This window comes from Antedon bifida, chromosome 11 (assembly GCF_963402885.1).
Source record: "Antedon bifida chromosome 11, ecAntBifi1.1, whole genome shotgun sequence".
Taxonomy (NCBI): domain Eukaryota; kingdom Metazoa; phylum Echinodermata; class Crinoidea; order Comatulida; family Antedonidae; genus Antedon; species Antedon bifida.
Window position 1 is genome coordinate 4,301,578 of NC_136236.1, and position 25,674 is coordinate 4,327,251.

Sequence of the window (25,674 nt, forward strand, 5' to 3'; positions counted from 1 at the left end):
TTATTAGATGGTAGCATACTGACGCACTCTATTGTTACGCATCTAAAGTAAGTTACGGAGAAGCAAAATTAGTAACCATTGCGTTGAAAACCAAAACCTCCTAGACGTTTCAAATCATCACCGGTCCCGTGTCAACTGAAAAAAAGGCTATGGATAGGTGGAAAGCAGAAGATAAGATACCGAAACCCAGACGAATCGAAAAGATCCGAAAAGTCGAAAACAGAGAAGAGAAGAGCCGAGTCGAAAACCAAGACAAGAGCCGAACATCAAGAAGTGAAGAAACGAAAACCGAGTAGAACCGAAATCCGAGAGTAGAAGATATCGAAAACAGAAGACCACCTGAAAACCGAGCCTAATTAGACAGATTACATTGATGAAATGCGGCGTACAAAACCGTTTAATTACCATGTGTACACGCGCGTAAAGATTGGTACGCGCAAGGTTAGTGTATCTTCACAAGTCACTGGTGGCGAAGAAGGATCACTCTAAAACAAGTAATCAATACGACGCAAATGTGATTTCCGGTGCAGTGACTATTAATGTTTCAACTAAATTGATTCATATAACGATCACAAAATCTAATCATTTGTTTGAATGCATTAATCAACCAAGACCGCTTTGTCAGTGAAGTTTAATTATTTTTTAAAGATTTTAATATTTAATTGACCAGATTGGATATACAATTAATAGTTTCTGAAATTGATACTGTGTGTTTGTTAGCGTACCTACGGTCTACGTTTCGAAACTAAAATACTATAGGCCTAAGCAACTCGAAATGTGGGCCTATAGATATTGCCGGTGGAAGTTTGTTTCATTTAATTGATGCTGTGCTTGGAGTGGGTGGGGTTGGGAGCTGGGCTGGTTTAGGCCGAATGTACATCATTATTTACAATACAGTATTTTAAAAAAACCGATAGGCCTAAATAGGTTTCAGTTCACCTTGACTTAGGGCCTACTATTTAGTAGTACATATTCTAAAACAGATTTAACCAAAACTATTTTATAATATTATTTATACTCAATTAATACCAAAAACAATCATAACATTAAAATGTTAATCATTTTGTTAGGTTTATAAATCGTAACGTATTTTATTCATTGAGCATGCGCAATAAACATTTTGACAATTTAGTTAGCATGCAGTATATTAAAGACTTTCGGTTACCATTGATACTGTCTATAATAAATGCATATTTTATATACAGCGTGAATATATATAATATAAATTGTTAACACTAATAATGATTGGTAAGACGAACTATATTAAGGCAAGGTGTTGACAGAATATACATTTACAATTTTTTCTTCCTCTCTTCTTCCTAAAACAAGGCGGCATATCAAAACACACAGATAGATCATCCTGATCTATATATAGGCACCGTACTTCCTTACGGAGCTTTGTAAAATGTATATTCCCTTTCGATTTCCTTTTGAAAAGGTTATGTGCCAGTAGAATCCTTTTTGGACACCTCTATCAAGGGGACACTTTTTCCCCGTGAAACGGACGTGTGCTAATATTTTGTATATATACACTACTTCGACCAACACCTACTCAGGGGACATTTTCCGTCAATCAATGTTTTCACACTACAATCAACTGATATTCAAAGGACACCACCTCCATTCGAAGGTGTCCCAATATTAGGGGGTCTACTGTTCGGCGATCTTACCGTTTTACTTGGCTCAAACGTATACTAAACTAAATACCAGCAACGTACTTATATAGTTATGTTTAGTTTTCCCCTTTCCTTTTCGTTCCTCTACTTAGTTTTGTTTTTTTCTTTGGTGTTTCCTCTTCTCCAATGCTAGTGTTGTCATCAGAAGTCTGCTAAAAAAAAAAACAACCCCTATTTATTTTTTATTTTTTTGCATTTTAACTTTAAAAAAAACAAAAAAACTTTTTTACACAATTAAACTGTAGGACAATGGGTGAAAGATAAATCTACCTCTTCTGCATCCGGGTCGTCCAAAGAAGCCTCCACTACGGCAAAATTGATCCGGAAATCACGTGATGTGCTTAGTTTTACATGCTCCATCAGGTTTATCTAACAAGAAATTGGGGGAAAATATACGGTAATCAACGGAAGTTAGCGTAATGGAGAAACATCGATTTTTCGTTATTGTTCTTCAGGCGTAACACTCCTTGCTACCTCCGCCACTCTTCCACCCCAACGGCGTCTGATATCACAATTTTATTAATTTTCATCATCAGACGACCATCACATCATCAACGTCACGTTTAAATTACATTTGCGCATGTATATATGAACAATGCGGCGTTTAAATCATACGCAGGATATTACGGGGTTGAAATCATACGCAGGGTATCGCAGCGTTCCGACGGCTTTGTAGGCCTATATTGGTGTCAGGTCGTCGTCAACATGAAAACGGGGCCTACTGTACCTTAGCCTTCTTTCCAAGTTTAATCAGGATACGTTCGTACTGCTCTATGGAGTAGATCAAGTTTGGTATGGGGCGCGAACCGCGTAAAACCTTCTGTGCATTCTTCGCCTTTGCGTCAACTTTCACATCTTTGGTTTGCTTTTTTCGTTTCCCCTTGTCACCGACTTTTGCGTCTTCTGGTTGAAGTTGCTCCGATTGCGCTGCCTAAAAAATATATATAGGGATATACAATTTACCCCGGAGTTTTGGTAGGTCGAATGGTAAAGATCTAAGCTACATTTTACGGAAATGTATTTAATCGGAGACAATGTCAATCATTTCCATTATAATCAGATAAAAAACAAATACAATATTATGATGAAGTACGCACAACAAACGAAAAGCCTGAAAAACGTTGCACACCTTTACCTTTACTTCTTTTGTAAGCGTATTATAGAAAAATATAAGAACATTAATGAAAACAGGATGTAATGTGGAATATGAAGTGAATTTCAAAGATTTAAAAATGTCACACTGATGAAGTTGGTCACATTGTAATGACATTAGAAATTAAATCAAATTATCAAAAATGTGTTAATAATGAAAATAATATGATTTAATTTTTTAAATTTTTTTAAAATTTATTTTTATTTCATAATACAAGACATTACAAAGGAAACATAATAAAACTAAAATTAAAAGCAAATAAAAACAACATAGATATCCATATCCTTATAAATTAAATAAAGGTTCATGAAAGTATGATGATTTTATGGTGATGACATGACTATGATATTAATGTGAATAAAAGCGGTGCTTACGTCACAAAAGAGAAAAAAAACACAAGGAACAAAGACACATAAAAAAGATTGTATTTCCTACCCACCACCTATGCAAAGCCAAATTAAACATGAGAGTCTATGAAGACTTTCATACATTCATATAAACACATGAGTTAAGGTTTAAAAACAGTAAAACAAGCCTACTCTAGCTTAATTGTCAAACTAGTAAACGATTTGATCGGTTGCTAGCTGCGCTTGAACAATTTTTATTTTTATTCATTTTAAGAATTTTCGGAGAAAATGATGATAAAGAAAAATAAATTGCTGTTTTTTATATATTTTAAAGAATAATTTGCCCAAATATATCATATAAAATAACAAAAGTAGGCAAAGTAAACCCGACAGTTATAAGAAATACGAATTACTACGGCGCTTACCGTTTCAATCCAAATCAACTTTATTCAATCAATGAAACATATACATTATACTGTTATATAATCAAAAGTTACAACGTCTCTTTTCGTTTATACAATACAGTAAAGCTACAGTTATATAGGTCATAATAAACAAATAGGATAGAAAGGGATATTCAAAATATTATCTCATTGTCTGTATAGCAAAGCATTAAGCGATTAAACGTTAGAATAATGTTACTCTGTTCCTGATACCATCGAGTAAAGAATAACTCCATGCTGACACAGTAACAGTATTGAATGTAATATGCCTATTGTACACAATCCCTATCCAATCATATTCACGCATCATTACACACACACACAAACGATCGACCTCTCGTCTGTTCAAAGGGTCACGTGTCTATAGAGTCACGCTTCGCACCGTTTACGTTTCACATTGTACCTCATTTGCATATGACGTAGCGTCATTCCCTTATCCGGTGTGTGAAAAACAACGAACGTCACGGCTAGAACAAGCAATAACCGCCATTTTGCTTACGTCGTGTAAACACAGTACGTTTTCGACGGTTTAAAATCAGCGTTTTGTGCCGTTTTACGTAGGCTTCGAGGTACCCCAATGCTACAACCGACCGATGTCAAGTTGGAGCCTCTGGAAGACGTAAACGATGACGGTCTTATTGATATGTTTTCATCGTCTGATCCTCGCAAAATGCAGAATTCTGACGGTTCGTTGCAGCAAGGCGTAAGGACTGAAACGATGTTTGCTACACGTCTGCAAACAAGCGAGCCTCGTAATGGTGGCACAACAGGTACTGAATAAAACTTTGTAATTACTAATTCATGAATATTTATATATAAAACAGAATAATTTAAATAGAAATACTCACTATCGCTTAAATTTGATGAAATAAAGTAGCTAGTCTGTATATACTGTGCATTTTCAATGGTAGTGATTTTTATTTGAACTGTATGGCTAATTAAAACAAATTCTATACCTCCTGTAGGCCTATTTGATAACAGACCGTGTAGGCCTATATTAAAATACCTGGTAAATTATTATTTATGAAACAAATAAATCTACTTTTTTTAAAGTATGTTCAATAATCACCATTATTAATAATTGTTCTAATGACGCATGCTAGATGCTTAATTACAATATTATTAACAAATACATATTGTTCAGGGCGTTATTAATAACATTAATATCAAATCCCTCTAATTTATAATTGTGGCGGAAATTACTAAGATAAATAGATATATTTACTATAGGCCTATTATTTGAACTTCATACTATCACTAATAGCCAACAATATTATGCTGGCTACGTAATATACTGTTTATCATGAATAGGCCCTATTGGTATTGTTATTAAAATAAGATTGTTATCAAAGTATAATATTGACTACAGATTTCCTATTGCGTTTAACGTACGTTTACAGGTCAGCGAACTAAGTTCCACAGTAGGAAATCTGTGTATAATTCTATCACAATACAATAGGCCTATAATATGGTTTCAGAATGTAGCCTATTGTTTCATTCAACAACACACTGGGGCGGATACAACTATATCCTTGCAATTTAAAACAAAAACACTTTCATCCAATTTATGATGGGCGAATACAGACACATTGTGCAAATTTTAAAAAAAAGCTTGTGTGGGAATATCCATAGTATCCATCGTGAGGGGCTGTAAACAACTGTTTTTGAGTTGGTATTGCTGTTGATAAAAAAAGAAGGCCAAAAAGAAATACAAAACATTGTAGTCACCGATGAGGGCGAAATAATAATTTCTTCAGTTTCCACAAATTTGGAATCTTTCGAAAAATCAACTTTATTTCATGTATCGCATGTGATAATACATTGGCTATATAATATACACATTATAGTGTTTTTATTAACACAAATGACCCTGATTTAATGACCATGTGAACCCACTCTTAATAATAATATTGTTTGTTTACCGTGCGTTCACATTTGTTTCTCTAGGGAATGATGACGAAAGCAGCGATGAAGACGACGACTCACAGATGATGATCGAATCAAATGCGTGTCAAGGTACTGTATATATCTCAAACTCCGTAAAGCTCCGTTCACATTGAGCTCATTTTCACGATATTTATCCGGCCACCGGAATGTGATCAGTGTGGCCGTAGCTTAAACATGAGGTCTAATTCATCCATGAACAAGTTCCTTGCGTTTATTTACCTGTATCAATACACTTTAAAAGTAATATTGCTAGAGAGATCATTGATGAAGGTGACTTCACTGCTGCTGGTGTTGTAGTGGTGATAGATTCTTGGTGGTGATAAAACATAGTTGTGTAGAGATGTAGAGAGAGATGTTGATCGATTGAATTAATACAATATAATTGTTTTTCTTTAGTTATAGGTGAAGGCATGATGGAAGAGGACGACTGGATAGAGCTTAGCGACAATGATCTCTCAGATACGGAATCAAACCACTCCGAGGCTGAAGATTCACCGCATCTCTCGTGGACAGATATGGTGATTTCACCGATGATACAGACACCAACATACACGGCAGGTGCCATTGGTGATCTGTCCAATCTAAGTGATGAACTGGACTACTTCCACGCGTTCTTTCCGATGTCCTTATACAAACAGATAAAGAACGACACGAATAATTACGTCGAGTATTATCAAGAGAAGAAGAGAGACGCCAAACGAGAGTGGTGGAATTGGCAGGACGGCGGGTGGCTTCCAATCGCTGGTAAAAATGAACTCATGACGCTCTTCGGGGCTTGTCTTGGAATGTCCATCGTCAACCTGCCTAACCTGATGGACTATTGGGGAAACCACCCAATGCTTTCTTTAGATTGGATGTCTCCTGCGCCGAATTTTACACGTTTTTCCAAACTCCATACGTACCTGCGTTTAAGTAATCCGTGGCGCGATCCAAGTTATATTAACAACATAGAAAGACGCGATGAAGCGTGTCGGCAAAACCCGATGTACAAAGTATGTAAATTCTTGGAGCCATTGGTGGAAAGTTGTCTAAATATGTACACGCCTGGTGGTGCACTGGTTATGAAACACGCAATGATAGGTCTGAAGGGCGAAACGACACCAAACGTACCGTTTTATTCCGCTAAAAGTTGGCGTGTATTACTTCTTGTTGACGCCGATACCGGATACGTGAAAAATATTGAGATATACGGCCCACACAGCGATAAAAATTACGACAACCAAGAGTACAGCACCGCAACAGAGGCAGCCATTATGCGATTAACTGAGCCACTAGTCGGAAAGTTTCATAGCGTCTTTGCAAGTGGAATATTTGTCAGTTCGAATCTAGCCAGACGACTTTACAGTAAAGGAGTGTATATCAGCGCAGAGCGGTTCAACATCCCACAACAACTGAAAGAAGTCACTATCGATACACTAGCCCTAGGAGAAATAAAGAGTGTCCAGTTTACAGAGGTGATAACAACTGTCTGGAGAGGCGAGAAAGGTCTTGTGTACAACCTTTCAACTATGAACTGTATGCAGCAAGAATCCATCAATTGTAGAGTGTACAACGTAGACAGCAATCGGTACCAAGTCCAAGAGGTCACGTGTCCTGTGATCATCCAGAAACACCAACAGTACACAAACCGTCGACCAGAATGTTGTTTATTGCGATCATGCGCACACATCCAGCACATGTGTAATACGTGGTGGAAACACATATTTTGGTTGTTGTTAGATATTTCCATCAACAACGCTCACGTGTTGTTCGACTCGGCTCATTCAGGCATCAACCGCTTTGAGTTTACAATGAATATTGTCAAACAACTCATGGGTCTTGTAGATTCCGATGAGGTGCTAGAACCATCAGAATGCACGGCAGAACCAGGTCGCAACACTTCCACGCAAAAACGGCCTTTAACCGGTTCAAACCAGTTATCGCAAAAAACAATCAACCATAGCACTGTTATTCCGTATACACATTTCAGCAGCAAAACAGACGATGCTGGTGACAACGTTGCGGTGCAAGACGACGCCGATGCGCCAGTACTGGATGATGCAAGTCACATACTGGTTAAGTTCCCTCGACGAGGTCGCAACTGCAAGCACTGTTCCGCCATCAACGTACGGACACAATGTGGCAGGCGACGAGATACATACTTCGGCTGTCTTTCATGTCAAGTCCACCTTCACAAGGGAGAATGCTTTATCAACTATCACGTGGCTAAGAACATAAACGTCACCAAGAACTACCGCCAGGACATAGTCTTTGAAGTTACAGAATCTCCTCCAGTCAAACGGTCCAAATCGGTCCCTGTTAGCTTCATAGAGTCTGGTTCCTTCTCGCAATTTCCAAAGTAATCTCTTTTTTTATATCTGAACACCAAAGTCCAAAAGAATGTAAGAACAGCATTGGGTTGTAGACATATTGTTTTCATAGTTGCAATAAGTAGATTTTTACAAATTGAAATTTAACGTTTTTAAGTTATTGAATTCTCCAAGCAAAAGGACCATTGAATTTCATCGTTGTTGTTGATGTTACTGGGTACACGGTAGGCGTACATACTGCATAATCACAGTTGAAATTTAACGTTTTATATAATTGAATTCTCCACAGAAAAGAATGCCAATTGTTGTTCATAATTAATACATAATGAGATGTTTAATAACCAAAATAATGACATATTTGTCGAATAAAGATCTATTTTATGCTTTTCAATTTGTATAGCATATCATTTTCTTGTGTTTAACTTCAGACATTACCCTAATTAGGTCGAAGTGAAATACTTCACACTAAACAATTATGGAGCGTCACTTTGTAAATGGATTTATATTCGAAAGTGATAGGCCTACATCACAAATTGATGTGAATACGCCATCTAAAAAAAGTGCAGACCACATTGCAATTGGGTCATGATCTTTGTTCAATTAGTAAACAATCAACATTAGATCAATATTAAATTAACAGTCGTTTAGTTAGTCTATATACATATAATCTATATTCATTGATTACTGACAACTCCTTTAGCCATGTCTACACTATTAAACTTTATGTGACAAAAAATTGTGATGTGCCCATATATGGACATGATGATGTCATATCGCTACCATATGTGGGCACACTTTTTTTGTCAAACTAGTTTGATAGTGTAGACAGAGCTTTGAATTGAAAGAAACAGGTAGACAGAAAGCTGAACACATATCTTATTGGTCTGTATTCACAAAATAGCACTGAATTATGTTATAGTCTAGGACTAAAGATATCATGCTTTCATATATACAGTGGCATAACAACTATGAGCGCTCACTGGATAAAACCAGGGGCCCTGGAGCTTATAGTGAGCATTGGCAGAGGAAAAAACAGGCATTAAAATATGTCAAAAAAAGGCTAAAAACGATCGAGGCCTCCAGCGTTGTAGGGTCACTTAGGGTTCCTAAACCACGTTATGCCACTGCATATATACGGCCATTGTAATTCTCTGAGTGTTTCAACACGTAGTTACATACTCAACATGACAAGTAAATTTCTTTTCGCAAAACACTGATGTGTTTCCAATCCAAAAGTTTGAAAAGTAAATCGATAATTGCAAGGTTTTTTAAAATTTCATATGCATCCAACATCGTGAAACTTGCCAATTACAGGATGGATAAACTATTTTTTAATTTATCGTGCTTACAAACTAAGTCTCATTTGAGGCTTAGGGAGTGGAGTTGAAAGAGTCATGAGTTACAACCCTGGCACTAAGTCAGGATTGAATCCTGGACCTTTGAATTGGAAGGCAAGCACGTTAACCAACAACTTAAAGCTCCATTACGAATGATAGAAAATGGTTACGTACCTGTACATACGTGATCCATGCGTAGACTTGTTGCGTTAGATGAGTTCCCGACAGTTTAATGAGCTTCTCAAACCTTTCACAAAAATGTCCATTCTCTTTCTCATAAACATTTAAATACTGTTTAGAAATAAAGAAATTTGTATTGTTATTGCTCAGTTAGAAAAAAAAACTTCTTAGAAAGGTTGGGAGTCTGCACACCAAATCCAGAAAAATAAACTGATTCTGTACTGTGTGTACAATGTGCCAAGTATCATAGCAAATTCTGTAATACAGTGTCACATATGTATCACATGTGTCGCCTGTATCATTGGCCTAACCTTAACAAATGCAGGCATGCTATGTGATACTGTATTACCTGGAAAAATTAATCCATTGTAAAAGTACAGAGAATCAGGTGTGAAAAATTTGATTCGTTTTCGGTTCTGTAATTTAATAGTTTATAATATCATATCAGTGGAATTTATTTTTTCGTAAACCATTTGATTTTTTATCTTGCACAAAACTATTTCAGTGTCTTAACTATTACCTACTATGACCTTTAACCTTTCAATGTCTTTAATTACTTTGTTTTATCTCTAAGGTCTTAACATTAACTTTGCAATGTACAATTAGGCAATGCTAAACCTTGACTGCTTGTCCTACATTTGGCTAATTTCACATGCTCAAAAGTCAAAGCATAACACTATAATATACGTCTACGCCTCATTAAATGTTCAAATCCAAAAGGAAATAGATAGCATCGTAAAAAATATATTAGATGTAAATCATTATTTGTACAAGACAAAAACAAATGCTGAATCGGTCGAGTAGAATAGATTGAAGATATTAAAATACGTAGAATGTTCAACATCGTTAATTACGTTCATGCCGTATTGGAAAAGCAACGCAACATTTTTTATTAACACCTAAATATGGTATATTATTATTAACTCTGGTTTACTACTGAACTGCACCTCTGAGACTAAAAAAAGCGTCCTGGTAATAGAGGTCGCCAATAGTGTTAAAACCTATGGCCCTTGATCATTTCAAAGGGAAGTGTCCCTTTAATAGGGGTGTCCCCTGATTAGGGGTTGGCTATAGTGTTAAAACCTATGACCCTTGTTCATTTCAAAGGGAAGTGTCCCTTTAATAGGGGTGTCTCCTGATTAGGCGTTGGCCGTAGTGTTAAAACCTATGACCCTTGATCATTTCAAAGGGAAGTGTCCCTTTAATAGGGGTGTCCCCTGATTAGGGGTTTGTCGTAGTGTAAAAACTATATTGATCCTCACTTGTTTCACAAAAAAGTGTCCCCTTAATAGGGATGTCCCCTGATTAGAGGTTGGCGTAGTGTTAAAAGCCTTTGTTCGTTTAACAGAAAAATGTACCATTAAGGAGGGTCACCAAAATAAGGGTGTCCCAAAGAAGTGGATCTACTGTACTTACATATTTACAGAGTTGATTTAAGGTGGTGTATGTATGAATCAACACCTTCAAAAGGGCATCTATAGATTGACCAACTGGAATGACCGACTGGACAAGCTCATGGAAGGAATTGATGAGGAAGCCAAGACGAATGCATATCATGTTTTCCTTGTCTTCGTAATTGGTGAACAAGGCCTGTGTGTCTGTAAAGTGAAAAAAATGGGTATGGGTATGAGGCCGACTCGCTAGTTCTAGTTCTGGTGATTGAACAAATCTTCTCAGGTAAGGGCTACAAACCGTAGGTCCAGTGTACAGTTTGACCGTGTGCACTATAAAGTTCACAAAATAGCCCCTGTTTATGGGGATAGAACAGTGATTAATTTACTATTGATAATCCTTGGCCACATATAAATACATTAAATAAATAAAATAAATTTGCCATAAACTACCTTTAAAAATAATTCAAATGATACTGTTGTAACATTTCACAAACATGTGAGGCTGTTTTTTAATTACTGAATAAATTACCATACAGAGAACGGGAAGATTCATTATTCAATCAGGGGCACAGTAGGATACTTGGATAAGTACTACAAATATGGATCGCACCAAACTTGTGCCACGCTTGACTAACCACCACAGGGACTAATAACATACATGCAGCTTGCTTTTCATTCATTAATATAAAATACCCTTTTCTAGACACATCAATTTTCTTTTCATAACATTTAAAAAATAATTTTACATAAGATTTTAACACAATTTATTTTCGCTTATGACCATGTCATTAATTCTGTCTGTATATTCTCCAACGATTTAAATATAATTTTAAAGTCATCAATGTTCGTACATGTTATGAATTATTCCCTGTTGCAGAATTTAAAATACATTTATAAAATAATCTATAATTTACAATTCCACTATGGAACATTCATGTACATGTATAAGACATGAAATTATAACAAATTCACAGACATGTGACCTTTGAACTCTTTGGAAACAAAATTATGTTACTACTTTGTTATTTACTTTTTTTAAATTTCTTTCATATTTTTTTATATCAATGAACATTGGAGGAATTTCCCAGTTTCCTCAACAAGGGGTTATTTTTTTTAACAATCTATTATTGAAGGGATGTCTGGTTTATTTTGGAGATAATTCAAAATTGTCCAATGAATCAAAAGGCATAATACCAGTAAAGAACTATGATAAATTGATCAAGTGGTTTATTTTTACCTGGATCAGTGACATCAACACTGGAGAGCTGTGACATCATCTGGCCTAGGATCCAATCAGTCTCCTCCAGAGCCTGTTCTATGTGAGGCACAAGCAGAAGCTGCAAAAAAAAAACAAAAAAAAAACACAAACGAATAATATAACAATTGTTAGTGGCGCTGAAGCTTGGTGATTAATATGCTTGCTTACTAATCCCAGGGTCCTTGGTTTAAATCCTGGCTCTGTCACAGTGATAGTGTCGGTTGTTTTTATGGCCAAGATTCATCCAAGACTTAGAAAGTTTGCTTCTTTGTAGAAAGTATTATTTAGAACCCATTGCATCGTTTCAGAGCCATTGGTAAATTAACGAGGACTAAAGTTCAAGCTTACCAATATAGAGGGCGCAGCTGTCCTTGGATTGATAAGCGAAAAGTTTGAGCTGTTTCCGACCTCAACATCTTCGTCAATGTCTCCAAGATGACTGTGAATATCCTGCGAGATGTCACGCGTCAATTTAACGCCGCTCTTAATACGAGTTGTGAGATTCAGAAGTAATGACATTAGAGCTTTTGACAGGACATTGTCATCTGAAATAAAAAACATTAATTTTTGGCATTTTATACTTTATAGCTGGGTTATTAAATTCTAATATTATTTCTGAATATTACAAGGTAATAACACATTAAAGTTTCTTTTTTCAATAAAAAAAATGTGATGTGCCCATATATGGACATGATGATTTCATATTACTACCATATTTAGGCATATCACTACCATATTTGTTTGATAGTGTAAACGGAGCTTTAGGCATTAAAAGTGTGATCTACATCTAGTAAAGAAATTACATACCTGGGTTGTTCTCAGCGCAAACACGCAACAACCAAGTGTAAAGCTCAGTGAACTAAAAAATGCAAACAAAAAATGTTTTAAAAACATTTGGAATGATTAATAAATTTTTGATTAAAAAATACTTTTTTAGTTAATTCACAATATAATATATATAAAACAACTTTTACTTGAGGGCGCTCGGCATTGAGAAGTTTTGACAGAAGCGTTATAATTGTACAGAAATGTACGGCATCTTTTATATGGACATCCTCCTCTTCACTTGTCAAGTACGAAATCAGTAATCGCTATGGAAATAAACAAAAACTTTATAAGAATGAAAAAAGTATATATAATTATGAGATCAGGATTTTTTGTAGCAAAAAGAACATAAAAATTGAAATAGAAAAAATAAAATAAAGATAAATAAAGAAAATAATATTATAACAACAACAAATGATTTGAAGCCAGGAGTTTGGACTTGTAGGCAAGTATCTCAATTAAACCATAAAAGTACCTGAAACTTTTTGATGTAAGCATGAATTTGTTCTTGTTCGTTGTCATCAACTTTATCGCACTCAACGTCAACAAGGTCGAGAAATTGTCGGATCTTTCCAGGATACCGTGTACAGATAATGTGTATAATACTAGTCAGCGTCTCTAAACACATTTGCGTCATTGTCTTGTTCTTGAAAAATAAAGAAACTTTTAAAACTATTATAATACACAAACTTTTTAAAATTTCAATTATCAAGTATAATGGTAACGAGTATAGGAATGATGTTTTAAAAAACATTACAGTTCTCTTACAAAATGACCATCATACTCACACCCTTAGGCTGTTGCAAAATGTCTAGACAGAATATACAGACAATAGAGTTCTGTTGCAGTGAAATTTTATACTTTGTATCAAATTTCAACTATTAAAAAGACATGTTTTGAAATAGTCACCTTATCTTTCTTTTGACTCTCAATAGTTGGTGTTATAATTTGTTGCAGAAATACTCTAAAAATATAAAAAACGAAAATAAAAAAATGTAGAAAATAATGTTTATTCAGCGTTAGGTTTTCAGTAACTGGATCAATCTCCATGAAACTGGATCAATCTACATGAAACTGGATCAATCTCCATGAAACTGGATCAATCTCAATGAAACTGGATCAATCTCAATGAAACTGGATCAAACTGGCTCAAACTGGATAAAATTTAATCAAACTGGATTCAGTGATAAACCTCTATAATTTCCCATTTACCTCGCTAATGTTGAACAATAAATGAATATCTTTTCCTTATTTGTCCCTTCTGGGCCATCGCAATGACCTTTTGTGTCATTTTGATGAATCTTTTGCAGAGTAACGGCGAGTATGTGGTGAACAAAGTCTGGATTTTGGCGCAATACTGTTAACCCTTCATCGTGCGATGGACTGTTCAAACTTCAAAAACAAATACTGACAGGTTAAAACATGTACAAAGTATGTATATGTATACAAATGTATTGTTTCTAGATAGAACATGTTTTAAATACCAAGAATACAATATAAAATTAGATACCTGAATAGCGCCCTTAATGTTTCAGTAGCAAATTTCACTGATAGTAGACTCCTTGCTGTATCTTTTCCTTTCTTTCCTCCAGCCTTTTCTTTCAAGACACCAGACAATGTATGGTAATTGTTGAATAGTCCAAGCACTTGATCACAACGAGTTGAACTTCATGTCAAAGAGAAGTTGTTTTCTTTTTTTTTTTTTTTTAATTTTATTTCAAAACATATACATAACAAGGTAACAGAAAAGAGTTTTCAGTTTAGTCACTGGCTGAACCCAGGGGCCCCAGAGCATGAGCAGCCCAGCTTTGGAACGCTGCTGAGTTTATATATTTACACTATAAAACTTTGTGACAAAAACATGTGATGTGCCCATGATGATTTCATATTACTACCATATCTAGTATGCCAGACTATAGTTTTTACCTGTACTGTCCATTGTTAATCACATACTCCAGTAGCACCTCATAGATACCAAGTACCAATATCGCAAATATGTTGTTACGAATGCCCACTCCATGGTCCATTGAATAATCCGCAGATTTATCCTGCAGACAAAAAAGAAGTTATTATTGTTATGTAGCATTTCTTCCTGTGATACACAACTACTTTTCTCTTTTCGTCAAGCTAGAGATCAAGCTAAATGGGGCTTCTTTTTTTTAATGCTAGGCTTGTATTGAGCTTTTTGAAAGAAAAACACCAACCAACATATACTGTAGCCATTTCCTTTTATCTCATTCAGTAAAGAACAGTGATTATTGATTTATTTATCAAGTTTTTTTTTTAAATGGTTCTAGTAGAAGAAGTAGGGACAATTCTCTGTGAAACAAACAAGGAGAAGTATATGTCTTAACTTTACGGCTCAATCTCTATAAAGGAGATAACCCTATTAAGGGGACACTTTGTTGGGTCTCAAAGGTATCCCCTTAATAGTGGTTCCATTCCACTTACAAGTTCAAAATCTTCCATCTCACTGCTAATCATCCTCTTAGCTAACATCATCATTACTTCATCCAGTTTGTCCACAAGTTTCACAACATTCACGTTTTCGTCTTCTTCTTCATCATCTGTTTGTCCTCTTATTTTCTTGCAGAACAACAAGCTGTGACAGATTGCCATTAAGAGGTGTGTCTGCAAAAATGAACAAGATACATGACTAGGATTTTGTATCTGGAGGTATGCTGAAACATGCATCAGCGACTTCTTCATTCTTTTGCGTTCACTTATAAGCCCACCATGGGATATAATTAGTTATAGTCAGTTCAGTAGTTCTGTACTTACAAGTGGCTCTGTAACATAAACATTGTCTCCTTGGGCAGTGATGCATGGCTCCAGTTTGACTGGTGGAAGCACTTCTTCATCTTCTGCATAGTATCGCTGAAATTGATTGTACAACAGCTCTAGGATTTGACCTTTCAACTTGTGGTTGTTGGCGAGAGCTTCATACAAACCCTATTGGAATAAGAACTGGATTTAATAAAATCAAGTATAAACAATGTTACTCCTATTTAGATATCACAATTGTTTTACTTATGTGGTTTTACTATCTGCAATCTCTTACAAATACATGAAGTTTATTTTCTCATACCTCGTACAGAATTAGCCTGACGTCAGCTTGCTGGTTGAAGGTACGCCGTAAACTCCCCAAGATCTCTGAACAGACAATGGCTTCATAGTCTGGAGAAGTCTTCTGGTGAACATCAACAACAACCTTTAACACAGACATCAGTTAAATACATGCCGTTATAAAGTGTTCTGGTAGATCTGCATTTCTCAGCAGTGATACTGGAATTTGTTTTACTTAAAAATGAATGAACCGAAAGACCAACAAAGATCTTTAGGATCTTTTTCTTTAATAAACTTAGCGAGTGAGTGGCCGAGCGTTTAAAACAGTGGAACCGTAATAATGTAGCCATAACACTGACAAAGGTTCGAAGGCTTACTCGCTCCTAGTTCTGGTGGTAGTTCTTTCTCGGAAAAGGACTATAAACCGTAAGTTCAGTGTACACATCTAGCCCATGTGCACTTTAAAGAACCCTCTTTTGAGATGAGCTTACCCCGTGACACAAAACCACTCATCATACCTGGACCCTCTGGGAGAGTAGTATTTGACTGAAGAGGATACCCAGTATAAATAATAATAAAAACTCTAGATCAATCAGGAACAATGGGTTGGTCTTAAAATAGCGGACATACCTGAGATGATGAGCAGGCTATCTGGCTAGACTGACTGGATGGAAGACTGCCATACACCTTAAAGTTCTTAAGAATCAGTAGATATCCAGTAGCAGCAAGTTTTCTACTCTCAACTTGTCTAAACAAAAGAAAATAGAAAAAAGTAATATCAAGATGTAACACCATACTGGGTGAATTTCATATTCATAATAATGCAAGGAACTCCATATTTTTAAAGGTAGGCTTATTTCATGGCTACTAAATCTAAAAAAGAATTTGTTACTGGTACTGTATGTTTCCACTACAATAGATTAGAAGAAAAATGAAATTAGGAAAAATTAGAATATAAAAAAGAAGAAAAAGATAATCTACCTTGAGAAAAGGGCTTTGCGGAGCATAAGCATGAGGGCGTCTTTCAGTGTCATGCTTATTTTCACGAGAGGCTGAATAGCAACCAGCAACCCCTTGGCTGTGTCCAGTGGAAGTTGCGTTAGGTAGTCAAACGTTTCTCGCACCTTTGATTGATAATCTAGCGCCGTCTGCGGTGAAGCTTCAATAATGTTGGACAACAGTTCTGTAATTGGATAAAAGTAATTTTACAAATGACCAATAAGCATTCAGTATGAAAAATTCCAAATAAAGAAATGGAGGAGGGACAAACTTAGGAATTTTGGTTACTAACATATATTATAAGCTTCTTAAAAGACAAATAAAGAAAGTCCATACTCAAGTAATGATGAACTGGATGTGTGGAGCTGGTGATCAGATGGTTAAGGATTTGCTCAATGACATCCTGTCTGGCAGCTTCTTGCAGTTTAAAGATCTCTTGTAGGATGGAGATTCCAAGATGGCAGGCTTTCTGTGATGGAGTTAATATGGCTGTAGGCTCTGAAAAAATGTGTTGGAAATCCATCTACGATTGTTACAGTTGTTTTTTAGAAGATATTTATTTACAACGTACTAAAAGAGCTGTTCTTTTTTCATTCTCGTTTTATTTTACATTTATCATACAAAACTTGTTAAATCTTGGACATACATAGCTCTGGAGAGGCAAACTGTTTGGGAAGGATGCTTTTGTTATAATATCATCACTAGACAGGAAGTATATTAAACTTAAATATGTTTATATTTAATTGGTTGGAAAGTGTTATATTATGTTTTTGTATTATCATAGCAGCTAGATGCACACAGGGAGTATATTCAACATTTTGTTTATCTCTATCTTTTATTATGAGTGTAGGTATGGTGACATGTCAACCCTAAAGATGTTTATATCAAGTTGTTTTTATTATTATACAAGCGTTTTTTGTATTATTAGCGTAGCAGTTAGTGGAATTATTTAAGCTGTTTATTTAGAGTGTTTACATACCATGCACTGATACTTTACCAAACGCAGATTTTGGTCCATAGGATTCCATCAGAGAAAAACCCAACTCAATTAGACCGTGTGTTACATGGTCCCATCCCATGGAACTAAAAACACAAATATTGAATTATTATTAATATTCATAGAATACTGTAACAAACATTTGTACATTTTTTGTAGATTTTATATGATCAGTACTTTATATGATGCATACAAAAAAAACGTGGCTGTCTGACTATTTTCATTGTTTAAAATATATAGTTTTACTGATAGTATCTATACATTTATTCATTTCTCTTTAAAATACTTACTTAAAAAATATTGAATGATCCAAATCTCACCTGTTTTTGACGATGCTTAGAATATCTGATGCAATGTCAGGAATCGGTGGAGCAATTTCTAGACAAAATTTTAAAAACACAAACTTTAAATATGTTATTTATAAGGGAAAGCAGGACTACACATGGACAATAAATTGGCTGCGATTACATATTTTAATGTGTTTTTTTCCAGAGTTAGTTGATAAATTGGATGTTTAGAGTTTGGCTCTACAGTAATACAGTCCACTCATTCTGGAAAGTTAGGGGGAAAATGGCAAAAGGCTTCCTACTGTCTAAAGAGTTATGTTAGATAATTTATAGTGTTTTGATAACTCTTGTAACATGACCATAGTGCTGATTTCACCATTTTCCTCCTAATTGTGGAATAAATCAAAAGAGTACCTGCAATAAACTTGGACTCATTGTGTTTTTCTATATTTTTGTAGCACCTAAATATTGACGTCTTTAAGATTGAGATCATCTAAGAAAAAGAATCGATGAAAATAGATACTAATAAGCACCTTTATTTAATCAATGATTTACATAAATTCTAGCACTACACGGTTACAAGGGTAGTACTTTTAGCAGGGAGCCTTCCTTAGAATTTTACCCACACTGTTGAACTAAGCACCATGGTGTGTAGGCCAAGGGGCTCACTGAGGTGGTTCAGGATCAAGCTGTTTTATATGATGCATACAAACGTGTCTGTCAGATTATTGTCATGTTTAAAATATCTAGTTTTACTGATAGTATCATTCGTGTGTCATATTTTGTACGAACCTGTTCAGTAAAAGAATGTATTCTGGAAATCGCTAGTATCAGCGCTGTGGAAAATGGTTGCAATACAGCACTTGGGTCCCCTTGTTGTCTATCCTATAATGAATATAAATCATAAGGTTAGGAGAGACCGCTTGATTCAGGTACTAAATAAAGGTCTGAAATATAAATCGAACTGAACTGTATGTAAGGCCCTCATATCCATTTGGCAGTAAAGAAAACAGATCCATATTATTTATATGTTAAAGACAAAGAGACTGGTTAACATGCTTAATGGGATCTCTGATGCTGGGTAGTTGTATTAGGGCTATTATGCTCTGGGGCCCCTTGAACTCTTGAGTTTAGTCAGTGAGTGCTCATAGCCAGTATGCTACTGGTTGTACAGTATTCTCATTTATTCTGTGGTCAACTACAGGTACTATCACAGTTTATTAGGGTCTCAGAGCAGAATAGAATTTAAAAAACTGGGCCAATTATAGTAAAGTGATAAGGTTTTTGTACTTTGCGTTTGGAGTTACTATAAAGGATATTGATGTTACATATTGATATTTAAAAACGAGAAATATAAACCTTTAGGATTCGAACCAATTCCTTTCCTAGCGGTTGATCTTGTCTCACTGCAAATGTTACATGCACAATGACCGTACCTTCTGTGTGTTGTATTGTTTCATTAGTGGTTGCTGATACACTATGTAAAAAAAACCATTTTTTAAATGTTTTATCTACAAGGTTTTAGAAACATGATAATCTGATCAAGGCTAAAAAAAAAAATAGCTCCCTCAAACTACCAAATATGGTAGTGATATGCCCAAATATGTAGTGTTATGGAATCATCATGTACATATATGGGCACATAACATTTTTTTCGTCACATAAAGTTTGATAGTGTAGACAGAGCATAAGATTGTAAATTTATACTTAAATATACTTATATACCCTCTACACATACCTGAATATATCCTCACTTTCTTGCACTATATCTTGCTTTTCAACATTATTAAAGAAATTCAGTATTCCCTTTAAAACTAAATCTTTATGACCCTATAGGAAAAATGATCATGTTGATGATTGTAATAAACAGTTAATTTTGTTATTAAGATAAACTTTTATCTATAGTATTGCATTTCTGGAACGAATCATTTTTTATTATGTTTATATTCTATATAATGCATTTGTCAATTGTATGACCCACTTTACGAACCCCGGGAGAGGTGCGTCATTTGTTCAATGTGCACCATACCTTACAAATATCATTTCGTACCCTAGCGTCAAAAGTGACTTAACTTTAGGTGACCATGACAGACCCATTTTTACGCATTGTGACCATGTTGTTCATGATATGGTGGGTTGTAAAGTGACAGGCATTGACACACCATTGTTCATTGAAGTGACGTACCACCTAGGTTTTTTGCATAATTATTTGTAAATGACGCATCCATGACTCCAAGGGGTCGTATAGTGGCAAGTGCATAATATAGGCAGAAAGAGAAGTTACCAAGTTTATTTGATTATAAAAAAATATCTTTCTGTTTGAAGTTCTTTAAAAATAAAATGGAGCAAATGAAAAACTCACCTTGGTCGTTAGGACAAGAAGCTGGTAGATAAGTGGTGGTAACTCTTGGAAATTCATGATGGGGAATCCCCTAATAACTTTCTTCATTACAAATGCAAGTTGGTCACTCATCATGGGGATTTCCCTTTAATAAAAATGAATATTCATTATTAATCTCATGAATATTTAACAGGCCTAATTAAAGTTAACAGCAAACCTAATTATTATGCAAATCATTAATAAATCTTTATCAAGTTAAATTAAACAATTAATTAATTAATTATTAAGATTTACCTGACCATTGAAGTCAGTGGTAGGATGCAGTGAGGTTCCCATCTATGAAAATAAAAAGATAAAACATTTTTCTTGTAAAATAATCTTATAACTTTTAAGATCATAGTTAATTAGTAATTCACAATTGCCTTAAGACTGTTTTTTTGTTTCTTTTTTGTGCCTTTTTGTTTAGTTTTATTTGTCAATTTGACGAAAGGAAGAACTTTTTTTTTTTTTTTTGTTCTCTCACTTAAATTAGATAATTAAATATGTTACTTATCTGGAGGACCAAACTTAAAGCCTTGGCTTAATGTGTCCTCCTCACACAATTGTATTTATTAATTTATGTTTCTGTTCATATTGTATTATATTGTGTGAAACAATAAACTTGAAACTTGAAAATGTATAGCTAGTCTTATTTCATATCCAACTTACCTACTCGAACACAAATTGTTAAGCACATAGTCTTTGAACTTTGACCCAGTCATATTATTGTTGCCATGGAGAACATTATCCCTTGATGTCAGCGATGATAATATCTTTGGTAACAGCTCAAATGCCCTACAAAAATTAAGAAGTATTTATGTTGATTAGGTCATTTGGTTCCATCATATTCTTGATGTTTTTTTTTATGCAGTTCAGATACCTCAGTGGGAAGGAGTTACCTCTATGTGGGTGAGAACGGTTCAGCTAAGATGTCCTACCTACTGCACATAGTACACTAGGAGCGGAGCTTATGGGAGAGTTACAGTACACTCTATGGGAGAGTTACAGTACACTCTATGGGAGAGTTACAGTACACTCTATGGGAGAGTTACAGTACACTCTATGGGAGAGTTACAGTACACTCTATGGGAGAGTTACAGTACACTCTATGGGAGAGTTACAGTACACTCTATGGGAGAGTTACAGTACACTCTATGGGAGAGTTACAGTACACTCTATGGGAGAGTTACAGTACACTCTATGGGAGAGTTACAGTACACTCTATGGGAGAGTTACAGTACACTCTATGGGAGAGTTACAGTACACTCTATGGGAGAGTTACAGTACACTCTATGGGAGAGTTACAGTACACTCTATGGGAGAGTTACAGTACACTCTATGGGAGAGTTACAGTACACTCTATGGGAGAGTTACAGTACACTCTATGGGAGAGTTACAGTACACTCTATGGGAGAGTTACAGTACACTCTATGGGAGAGTTACAGTACACTCTATGGGAGAGTTACACTCTATGGCCTTACCTTCCACTTGTAGGTTCTTTACTTTTTACAGCCTCGATATAAAAGTCTGTCAATTCTGCCAATCTGCTGCTTGATAGCTTATCAGTCTAAAGAAGGATGCAATTAAAAAAGTAAACAATCATATTCAGACATTATTTCAACTAGAAACGTATAGTAGAACAAAAACAGGTGCTTTTTACAAGAGGTGTGTCTCTCAGAGTTGGGTTGTGCAATGTGTAGGGTGTTTTGTTAGTTTATACAGAAAGATTTTTTGCTTGCCTAGACTAGAGACCTGTACGGAAACAGAATCTAAACTAGGGCTTCTCAACAGTAACACTTTTCTAGTGTGCACCGAATTGAAATTGTAAAATAATTTTATAGAACACATACACAAAAATGAGAATTATTTACTATACACTTTTTATTACCTCAACCAGAAGAAATGCAATGATATCCGTGGCAACCTTAACATTAATGGTAGAATCTTGTAGTAGGTTTATACAGGCTGTAAAAACCATGTGTCTGGCTTTCATACCATCTTCATATTTATCGCAGCCTTTTAACAGCGCCCTCAACAGGATGATAGGATCACCAACCGTGCCAATAACCCGCCTAGTCAACATGTCAGATATTTTCTACACAAGCAGAGAAAAGAAAACTAATAAAATAAAAAATTAAATTATAAAATGCATATCTCTCTTGGGAAGTAAGTAAGTAATTGTATACTACTATACTAACCTGTGGTGCATCAATTAAAGAGTTGACAAGCTTGGTGAGACCTGTAAGTTTACCAGTTTCATACAGAATTACTATCTTTTGGTCCATTGTGTTGGTTATGTGTACAGTATTCCTCAATTAAATTACTGTGAAAAAAAAACAAGTCAAGAATATTCATCCCGAAAGTTGTTGTGTTCTTATTTAGCGGATATTCATTTGTCATTTTAGCCTTGGTATGAGTTGGCATAAGTACGGCTGGTTGACCCGGTTTTAGATTCACCCCTGCACTTCACAGATGGGGCAGGGACAGGCCTAGCTAGCTAGGGCTAGTCCTAGCCCCTTATTTATTTAGACCTTTTTATACTCTGCTAGTCTATCTATACTAAAAAGTATAATACTAACTAGCCTTAGCAGGTGTAATGCCAAAATAAAGTGAACTGGCTAGCTAGGCATCATATAGGCCTAGGCCTAAGCCTATTCTAGGCCTAGCCTATACTATACTATAGTATTTATAGGGCGTAGGCCTACCGCTTAGGCCCGATAATAATATATAGGCCTAGGCCTATAGGCGCGCCTAGGATAGGGCCTACCTAGGCCAACGCCTAGCCCTAAGGGTAGCCTACTAAGTACTAGCCTAGCCTAGGCCTACTTTCTTAGTACTAGCCTAGGCCCTACCTAGCTAGGCTTTAGCCTGGATAGGCTAGGCCTAGCTATATCTAGAATAGGCCCTATCATCTATACTAATATATTTAATAGGAAGGTTGAATTTACCAATGACTAAAACCAGATAATCAAATATTCATTCAAATCTGCGTTCTTGATTTTAGCTTGGCCCTAGGCCTAGAGGTCTCCAGTTGAAATTTCAATATTCGCGCGAGTTCTCCTCCTCACCTCTCCTCCCCCCAGAGCCAGCTCTTTCGTCGCGCTCCCTCACCGGTTACACGCAATTGCGGTTTGCTGCAGCACGTCCCTGAGAGTGAGGCATACATATATTGTATTTGTCTTGAGGTATTGCCTGTTGAAGAATAGCACGGGCTATTCCATTTTACTGTGGGTAATTACGTCAAATTTATAATAAATATTGAAAAACTGCATAAATACAAACGATTTCCTGATTGCTGCCCTCTATATATTTTATTCCATGGATTTTTAACTGTATTTAAAGATACTATTTGCTGTATATTGTAGAAACCTACTGTGTTTTCTTTCACATTTTTACTTTGATAAATTACGGTGTATTTTTGTAGTATGAGTTAAGGTTTTATTTCAATTGCCATATACAATTAATAAGAAATAACACAAGGTCAAAAGATGGCGATATAAATTCAAAATGATCAAGGGAATTTTCCATCGAGGGTATTAAAAAGAAAATACCCGGCACGGGTCATACTATATTGGATAATTTTTTAAAAGCATAACATGGCACAGGCGTACATGCATAGGCTATACAAGTTTTTAAATTTCATATAAACATTATTTTGATGATTTGCATCTCTAAGTATGATTATTAAGAATGTCGGTTTTTAATTCAATTTAAGTTTCATCTTACTCAATGACAGATTCATCTTTTTAACAATGCTCATTTTACTGCTCTAATTTTGTTCCAATATACCAAACCTAAAATTAAACATAACCAAAGTCCTAAGTTAAATATGTAATTTCTGTTATTTTTAGAGCGAGTTCGTTTTACGGTACTTATAAAGTATTTAATTGTTGTAATAACCAATTTAACGATGACCACCATATTTACCAACCTGAGAGATTTAAAATGCGGGACAGACTATTTTTGTAGGGGGTGAGGGCGTGATCGGACACGAAGTATTTACAGCCCCCTCCCCCTAGTGGTGCTTGCGACGGAAACAAATTTAGTTCACTGGCACTATGGCCGGAAATATTACTATCGCACGTAAAATTCATGATGAATGGCACCTCTTGTATTGGTACGGTAAGCGATGCAAATATTTTAGATTGTATGTTACTCTTTTTTTGTTAATCTATAATTCAACGTTTTTCAGCATGCTGATTCTTGAAATTATTTTATTAATGAACATTTTTTGGAGTGCAAAAATTGAACTGATCCACCAACCAATAGCAAGAAAATTGGGTTTACCTTTCATAAACGCACACATGTCAAGTGTAATTATTGCGATCATGACAAACGCATGGTTATAGGCCCATCCTCGTCACGGCGAGCGACCACGGACACATTATTGTAAACTTTCCCCTGATATTACGTATTTTATTGATGTGTGGTGTAATAATACAAATAGGCCTACTCGTATAATGTTCTATACTTTTAAAATATACCAATTAATTTGAATGCATTTTCTTCTCAAATTGTGATAAAAAATGATAACGCATCGTATTATAGGCCTACCTAGGTTTAAACGCGTATTTCCGATTAAAAAACACTTGAAATGCGGCTGTCCCGAACGATGCGAGACGGTTGGCAGGGCCGTAGCCAGGATTTGTCAAGGGGGATTCGGACACTAAGTATTTGGGTCCACTCCACATACCCCTCCCCCCCCCCCGGGTGGGGCATTAGGCGAAGCGAATTTTGTTGGGGGTGGGGCCTGAGACGAAGCAAATTTTGTTAAATGACACCCCTAGATGGCCGGAAAAGACACTCTCATGCAGCATGCTACCAATGTGCAAAACGATCGTACTTGGACTCGTGGACTATTTAAAGGACGATAACATTTGTTTCCATATGTTAGATGCGCGTGCTCTGTGCGGAACCGCCGATTGTTTTATCATTTACTACGTATTTTGTTTTGTTCAATAAGTTCAATGCGAACGTACGTCTAGGAGAAGCCCCGAAAAAAGCACACTGGATGAAGGCAAATGCAATTCTTATTATAGCTCTATCTATAATATTTATTTACAGCAATTTGTTGAG

The 25,674-nt window shown here is 35.6% G+C and overlaps 1 protein-coding gene across 2 annotated transcripts; it reads right to left on the reverse strand.

Moving 5' to 3' along the window:
- Positions 1-675: 675 nt before the first annotated feature.
- On the reverse strand, positions 676-23,677 carry LOC144855793 (Fanconi anemia group I protein-like). Of its 2 annotated transcripts, none has more exons than XM_078713733.1 (33): positions 23,547-23,677; positions 22,797-22,921; positions 22,487-22,693; positions 22,080-22,165; positions 21,268-21,393; positions 20,854-20,895; positions 20,581-20,704; positions 19,957-20,048; positions 19,578-19,695; positions 19,011-19,103; positions 18,633-18,711; positions 18,252-18,309; positions 17,914-18,017; positions 17,271-17,432; positions 16,917-17,118; positions 16,566-16,683; positions 15,958-16,080; positions 15,651-15,821; positions 15,321-15,500; positions 14,796-14,917; positions 14,380-14,535; positions 14,082-14,261; positions 13,779-13,833; positions 13,345-13,515; positions 13,019-13,135; positions 12,852-12,903; positions 12,393-12,589; positions 12,024-12,123; positions 10,809-10,990; positions 9,387-9,503; positions 2,404-2,607; positions 1,947-2,045; positions 676-1,825 (listed from the first exon to the last, which is right to left on the reverse strand). In XM_078713733.1, the coding sequence occupies exons 2-33, from the start codon at positions 22,881-22,883 to the stop codon at positions 1,733-1,735; spliced, it is 4,017 nt and encodes a 1,338-aa protein (XP_078569859.1). In that variant the 5' UTR covers positions 22,884-22,921; positions 23,547-23,677; the 3' UTR covers positions 676-1,732. The 2 variants fall into 2 exon arrangements, with proteins under 2 accessions (XP_078569859.1, XP_078569858.1); XM_078713732.1 differs by having other exon boundaries at positions 676-1,828.
- Positions 23,678-25,674: the final 1,997 nt, after the last annotated feature.